Source organism: Seriola lalandi, unplaced genomic scaffold (genome assembly GCF_002814215.2).
Source record: "Seriola lalandi dorsalis isolate HSWRI2012SDOR001 ecotype SW California unplaced genomic scaffold, Sedor1 jcf7180002054875, whole genome shotgun sequence".
NCBI classification, from domain to species: domain Eukaryota; kingdom Metazoa; phylum Chordata; class Actinopteri; order Carangiformes; family Carangidae; genus Seriola; species Seriola lalandi.
This window is the reverse complement of record NW_019525428.1, coordinates 1,140,003-1,147,299: the sequence shown is the minus strand read 5'-3', so window position 1 is coordinate 1,147,299 and position 7,297 is coordinate 1,140,003. Positions and strand designations below refer to the sequence as shown.

At 43.1% G+C, this 7,297-nt stretch overlaps 1 protein-coding gene and 1 long non-coding RNA gene across 4 annotated transcripts in view; both read right to left on the bottom strand.

Moving 5' to 3' along the window:
* LOC147817862 (uncharacterized) overlaps nucleotides 1-236 on the bottom strand; it is a 3,704-nt gene extending 3,468 nt beyond the window's left edge. Inside the window, exon 1 of the long non-coding RNA XR_015438610.1 lies at nucleotides 114-236. This is a non-coding gene — a long non-coding RNA (uncharacterized LOC147817862). The remainder of the gene's footprint in view (nucleotides 1-113) is intronic.
* The window catches only part of myo18ab (myosin XVIIIA b), a 107,227-nt gene that overhangs the window by 82,838 nt on the left and 17,092 nt on the right, over nucleotides 1-7,297 (bottom strand). The window contains exon 1 of one of the 3 annotated variants that reach the window (XM_087179894.1): nucleotides 1,868-2,001. The exons of the other annotated variants lie outside the window; for them this stretch is intronic. Coding sequence (XP_087036020.1) covers nucleotides 1,868-1,891 — 24 coding nt within the window. The 5' untranslated portion in view covers nucleotides 1,892-2,001. Of the gene's footprint in view, nucleotides 1-1,867; nucleotides 2,002-7,297 lie in introns of those variants that run through there. 3 annotated transcript variants of the gene reach the window in all.

Below are 7,297 nucleotides of genomic sequence, written 5' to 3'. Positions count from 1 at the left end.
TCTACTCTAAAAATAGAGCCACCGGCTGTGGAGCCTCGAGGCCCCAGGACTGTCATACATTTCCCTCTGCAGTCCCTGCTCTTCATTAAAAAGCTGGTCACAAGTTGTTCTACCTGTTAGCGAAGTAATTCCACAACTGCTGTTTCCCCCAGACGTCAACAATGAAATGAAAAAGTGTCCAAAGTTGAGGAGGTCTGAGTGAGCGAGCGGCTCGAGACACAGAGCGCAGAGTGAAACAGCCGAGCTGAGGAGAGCGGTGGGGGGGGGGGAGGCTTCCTATTGGCTGGTTATTCCTGACAGTGGACAGACAAGAGATGTGGGGACAGCTGTTGTGATATGAGCGTGTTGAGTGGGGGTAAAAATAGGAGCCTCTGCTCTCCAACCTGGACCGCAGGTCTGCCATGAACTCCCCCCCACCCCCACCCAACATCACCTCCACAGTCCAATCAGCAGCCACAGTGTTCAACACATGCTCCTGCAGTTGCTGTCATTTCAGCTGCTTCTGTGTCTGTGTGTATCTGTGTGTAAGCAAACTCAGCTAAGGGTCTGTTAATGTCATTGAGAACGTACTGTGTACACTTGCTTATCTTGTAGTTAAGCAGTGGTAAAATACAGGGCCTGGTATCTGACCCCGATGCTGTATTCAGGTGCTCCAGGAGCTAGACTGACCCAGTTGTGGGAAACTGTTTGTTTAGATGTTAGACTTTACACTTTAAATGACTAAAAAGTTGAATTAGTTGAATCTACAAAGTAGAAACAAAACTAGAGGAGAGTTCAATGCAAATTGTAAAGGGCGGCGTGATTTCATATAAAGTCAATGTAAAGATGTGAAAGAAGCTAATTTGCCCTGAACACTGCAAATTCAATCCAACAGAAAAGTAGCATTTTGCTACGTAGCTAAAGCTAACGTCTGAGCAGTGTTTAGGCTGTTTGTGGTGAATAAACTACAACACTTCAGCAAGGACGATTTTTCCAAATATTTGTAATTTAATAATCATTAATATAACTAGGTCAACCAATGGTTTCAGCATTAGAGGTAACGCACTGGGACAAACTGACAGAGGATAGAAAGGAACAACACAAAGTAATCAGATTGTTTACTTATGTAAAAATACCAATACAACAACGTAAGAATATCCCATTACAAGTCCTGCATGACAAATCCAACTTAATACTACTTAACATAATCCTATTTACTTGCTTCAAATGAACCTAAATGATCTAAATAAAAGTACTTGTTTCTTCCCTCTGACTGATATATTATTACACATGACATCATTAGCTTGTTAATGCTGATGCATCAATGTGTAAGCAGCTTTATACAGTTGTAACTGGTGAAGATGGAGCTAATTTTAACTGTTTTATATGCAGTTAGGTAGTTTAGTCTGGGGGTTGGGTCCCCTTCAAGGGGTCACATGATAAATCTGAGGGGTCATGTGGTGATTAAGGAGAGGAGAGAAGAAGAGTTTTTGAGCTGATCAGAATTTTTGCTTATTTCAGTGTTAATTTGACTTTCTTTGGTACTGAACCGTCACAAGGGAAAAACAGTCACAGGTAAAAAGGCGGGAAACCACCGGTTTGACCTCGGTTTAATCGTGGTTCAATCGTCCACAGAAGAGCAAACTTTGACTTGCTGTCAGTCAGATTTATTGCAGCCTGAAGTTAGAGGACAGAGGCTCAACAGCACGACTAGCTAACAAGCTAGTTGTGTAGCTAATGCCAAGAGACACAGCGACCTGGCAGCTAGATTCATGCTCATTCTTCCAATGTAAAGAAATTAGTTATTCCAAACTTTGAGCTTTGCCTGTTCAAGAACATCTGCAGACACTAGAGTCGTGATGCTCCGTCCAATCTGCTGGTAACGTACCTTTACATTTCGTCCAATCATCATTCAGCGGTTTAATCCCACGTACAGTACCTCCGCTTTCTGAACCTCAAATCCAACCCAACCCCTTCTCTGCTCTGTATGATCAGCTCTCTCTGCCACCATCTGTTTCGGTTAATACCCAGGACTACAACACTCTATATATAGAGATTTCAGGGTGTTGTAACCTGCGCTGTCTTCCTGTGTGAAATCTTTCTGTGTAGCAGAGAGGAAGAAGAAGGCGGCGCGAAGAAAAGCAGAAGCAGAGAGCAACATGTTGCCAGAAACGACACGCAGGGTTCACTCACTGTTGACAATGAATGGAAAAAACAGCTCATCATTGTCTCTCTTCATGATGCTGCCCCCCCCCACCTCCCTGTCAAGTATATGCTCTTATTAATAAACAGAGATTTACACCTGCGATGAAGGCCGTTGAAGAGTCGCTGAAAGTTTTTGAATCAAGTGCGTGGACCTTGTGATGAGAAATTTTGTAAAGCCATTTCCAGAATGTCATACTGACTGTACCTGTACAGTGTATGTCTGACGCATTAGGAGACATGACAAAACATTTAGTTAAGGTCAGGGAAAGGTCAGTGCTTTGGGGTAAATATTGAAAAAGTAAACTGACTTGGAATTTAATGTCCAAAAATCTACTTCCTCCCAAACGAAGAAAAGAGAACAGTATATACTCAAATTAGACAGATAGAGACTTTATTCATGAAATTAGCTCCGAGTATATGCATGTAATGTAAATCAGACAGGGTTAAAAACATGAGCACACAGGAGTGCGATCACCCACTGAGGTTTTCTAGACTGTCACTACACAAACATGCTTGATCCTTCCAATCCAAACAAACAATACTAACTAACCCGCCCACATAAAGACACATATCCCCAGGCAGCAGATATCCACCACAGTCATGCGCTGCAGCTCGTTTCTGTTTCCCACCACTTCTGCTCCTGCGCCTCAAGATGGCGCCAGAGGACCGAGGAACAGCTCCACATGCTTTTAGGATCCTGCAGCCACACAAAGCCTCCATTATTCCACAGCAGCTGCCATGATATTGTAGGGAGTGAACAGCCAAAGTGATGTAGGTAGAGTGCAAACGAAGTGTGCTGTGAAATGAATGGAGTGTGGGAGGGATACAAGTGTTATGAACGGGCGAAGACGTGCATCACGTGCATAAGTGTACAAGCAGGCTGGTGTAAAGTCAGATCAGCTGGGAGAACGCAGCGATGACATCACACCAGCCAAACAAATATCACTCATCCTGTCAACCATGTATCTCAATGTTATTCAATAACACGTTTAAAGTTTGGTTGCAAAGAGTCAGTGCTGCTCTAGAGGACAAAGCGAGAGAGTGAGAGCCAACAAACAGGCATTTATCATGATGTAAAGACAAGAGGAAGCGTTCTGTATTCAGTACATCACCACAGGATCCTCCAGGAGACACAGACTGAAGAGACTCAGTCTGCATCTGTTCATTCAAATCTTTCTCTAGGCATTAAAAATCAAACCGAAACCAAAAACCTCAAGTCTTTTAATTATGACTTTACTTCGTGTCGTGCACATGTGCAGAAAGCGACCGGAGCAGCGTGACAGAAGTGGGGAAAACTTATCAGATATTTTAATAATTTCTGGGGAGATTAAGCATTTCACATATATGAACCTTTACTGTCCAGTTCACCAGCAATGACGGAGCGTCTGCAGCCTGTGTGATAATTAGACCAGGAACAGCCTGAGTTACACACTATAATGATGAATCAACGACAGAGATCAGAGGTTTGAGGAAACGTCACATATCATCATTTTTTTTTGAGACGTAGAACGAGTTTTTCCGCGTCTGTGGCCTGTGTGTGATGTGTATGTAGTAAAACAGTGACATTAGTAACTCACAACACTCCCAGTTATTCCCAGAAGATTTCCTCACTGAAGTAACTCCCATGTGACGCAAACGCAACTATTACTCTTTGTAACTTACATAATCACCTGGACTGTGGGTTTGTGTGTGATCATGTCGCTGCCTGTTTGATGAAACACGATGAAAATGAAGATAACCAGCCACTAACAGAGACGACAGCCATGTTCTTTAAGTCTTTCAATCACGACCTGCAGCTATTCAATTACTAATGAAGCTGCTCCGTGGCCACCAGATGTCGATGTACGACGGGAACATATCAAACTAAAGAGTGAAGGAGGGAAACATTGAGTGTTATTGTCTCCTCTTAAACTATTCACAAAACTACAGGGTGAGCAAATCTGCATGTGTCGAATCTGTGATGCTAAAAAAACACGTCGGTAAGGACGAGAATGCGAGACATTCAAGAGGCCACAGACCGTCTGTCGTCACTGATAAAACAAGGTTATTATTTCCTCCTTATTATCTACCTTCATTTTACTTCTCTGTTGCCTCTGCACAGTCGCTGCAGCTCAGGCTGGAACGACTTGTTTTTTGTGGCTTTGTTTCTTTTGTTTATTAAATTGAACATTTGGAGATTAAAACAAAAGAAAACACACTGTTTCCTTTTTAAAGCCTAAAACAAAAAAAAGAAAAAAATGAAATTCTCATTTGTGTTTTCCTTGCGTGCAGCCTATGCAAACAAGATCTCAGGCCAATGTCTACACCTCAATTTAACATGGAACTTTTTTATTGGCAGAGACGGGGAGTGGATGGCGGCGAGACAGATCCTCCGCTTCCTAACATCATGACTAATTAGATGAGTGCATGTTTTTTTTGTTTTGTTTTAATCCTGCCCAGCGCAGATTCTCTGTTTGCAGAAGAGTTTGACAGCCTCTCGTCCTCGGGGGCGTCGGCACAGAGTCCGTCTCCTCCGGGCCGCAGCCTCTGATGTCACAGAAATCCTCAGGGCCGTGTGACATTCCACTAATGCACACAGAAGAATGTACTCTAATGTTCTCTGCTGTCAGCAGATGGTGACATTGTTAGAGCCAAAATCCCCCGACACACACACACAAACACACACACACACACACACACACACACACACACACATACACACACATTATCCACAGTCCAATCATTTTTCCTACTTGGGGGCTGATTTCATTTCCAATCCTATATTGACAGGACTGAATGTTTGTGAAGGACACATTAGTTCACTTCCTGAACTGACTGTCATTGCTCAGTATGATACACACCCAGAACCCCTTAAACTAGACCAAACGTGTCCTGGACTTCACTCTGCACTCGATACTGTCAGATGAAACTGATACAGGCCGTCTCGTCTGTCAGTGTGAGAGGAGGAACATGAACTGGACTGTTCCTCTTCGGACCCTGGAGGAGACCATCAGCGCTGCAAACGTGACTGTTCACAAAAACTAAACATGTTAAAAACATCATCAGTCAGCAGTCACAGGATTTATGAGTCAACGGAAATACAAGTTTCCAAGTCAAACATTACACATCATCTGTTTGAAACTGTTTTTACAGAACACACTTGTATTTTTAATTGATTAAAAAAATGTTTACAAGATACGACCCTGATGTTTAGGGAGGGATTTGTAACTTATCTCTCAAAATTGGAAAGCACCGTGCTTTGTTAGCATGTTAGCAACATAGCTATTGGTTGTGTGAGGTTATATTACCTCTGTAATGCGTAGCAGCAAGTCCTGACAGTTTCCATGGCGGTTAAACGACCAGCGGACAGTTTGGCGTCTTTCTGACCTTGAAATTCACTTTGTACGTCTGTGTGATATTTTGGTGACAAGCACACGGTGCACAGGTGGGAGGAGAGGCGCCAGCAGGTGAGAGGTTCATTCAAATCCGTCACCACAAAGCAGGTTAGCTAACACCATCCTCCTTAAAGTGAGACGAGATGTTTCAGAACCAGATCTGATTCCAGCTCAACATCAATCTGCTGCTGATCTGACGGGTTTTTTAACAGAACGCGAAATACTTCACAACAAATTCAAGGCAACAACACAATAATGTTTTAAATGTAAATTAACTATTTTAATTAAACACTCTCCAGCTAGGAGATGCATTTAAATCAGTGTTTAATGTGCCTGAGATATCTATATTCAACACCAGCCGCCTGTTTGCACTTAGCAAAGCAGGAGACGCCCACACGGTCTGTCCGCCCAACACTGTTTTATTTAGACTGATGTACGACTTTATCCGTGTGAACAACAGTATAACATCTGAAAACTTTTGCATCTTTTGTTAAATGAAAGAAAGGGTTCAGTAGAAATAAATAATAAAGAAACTGCTGTGTCATATCGGCAGAAAGTGTCGAAACATCCAGCTCTAACGGACGAGGTCAAACTTTTTAAATAAAAACAATTTGTTTGTTTTCAACTCTCTGAAAAACATCAAATATAACTGGAGTATAACAGGACAAATAGACTAAGCTCTAAGTTTAAGATTAAATCAAAGACCAAGTGGATCAGACAAAGTTTGTGTGTGTGTGTGTGTGTGTGTGTGTGTGTGTGTGTGTGTGTGTGTGTGTGTGTGTGTCTGTCATGTCTGAGCGAGCTCCATGCTTCATGTCTCAGTTGTGGTGCAGGCTGGCAGATGTAGGTCGAACAGGGTGCACGATGTCTTTGTCTGTACACATGTAATATTAACAGAAAGATAACACACACACACACACACATACACACACACACACACACACACACACACACACACTACGGGACATGTAGAGACTCTGCAAGCACACGTCAGCTCTAAATCCATTACTGTGAACACTCCAAACAGGCATAGTTTAAAATACCACTGAAAACACACACAGACACACACACACACACACACACACACACACACACACACACACACACACACACACACACACAGGGTCAGAGATTGCGGCAGAGCTGAAGAAAGCAGCTTAACAGCCAGACTTGTCAGGACATCACTGAAACTCTCATTGAGATAAAAGCTTTTTGAAACAGCTCGCCATCATCATCATCATCATCATCATCATCATCACCATCACCATCACTGGCCCTGAGGAAGATTATGGCCCACTCAGGTCATTACAAGTTCCTGCACCAGACAGAAAAAGATCATCTCACATCATTATTCCATGTAAGTGTCAGAGCGAGCAGGTTTGATTCAGACGTATGATTTTCAGCACACGCCATCAACACTGACATCTGTCCAAGCATGTTCGCTCATGATGGGCGGGGCTATTCTGTGGAAAGCCACAGCCCAGCATCAAACTGTAACCTAAATGTGAGGCTGTTCTGATCCGTACAGCTCCAACCAGACGCTGTGTTGAAGGAGTTGTTGAGCTCCAGCAGGATTTAGATCCAGCAGATAACAACCGTGAACAAGAAACTCTTATCTCACAACGGTGATAAACAGACCGAACAGACCGAACAGCCTCGCAGCTGATTCTGATAAAAGCCTCGAACGATGCTGAGAATCCGGCTCCTCTGACCTCGCACTGGGTCAAAGGGCAAGAGAT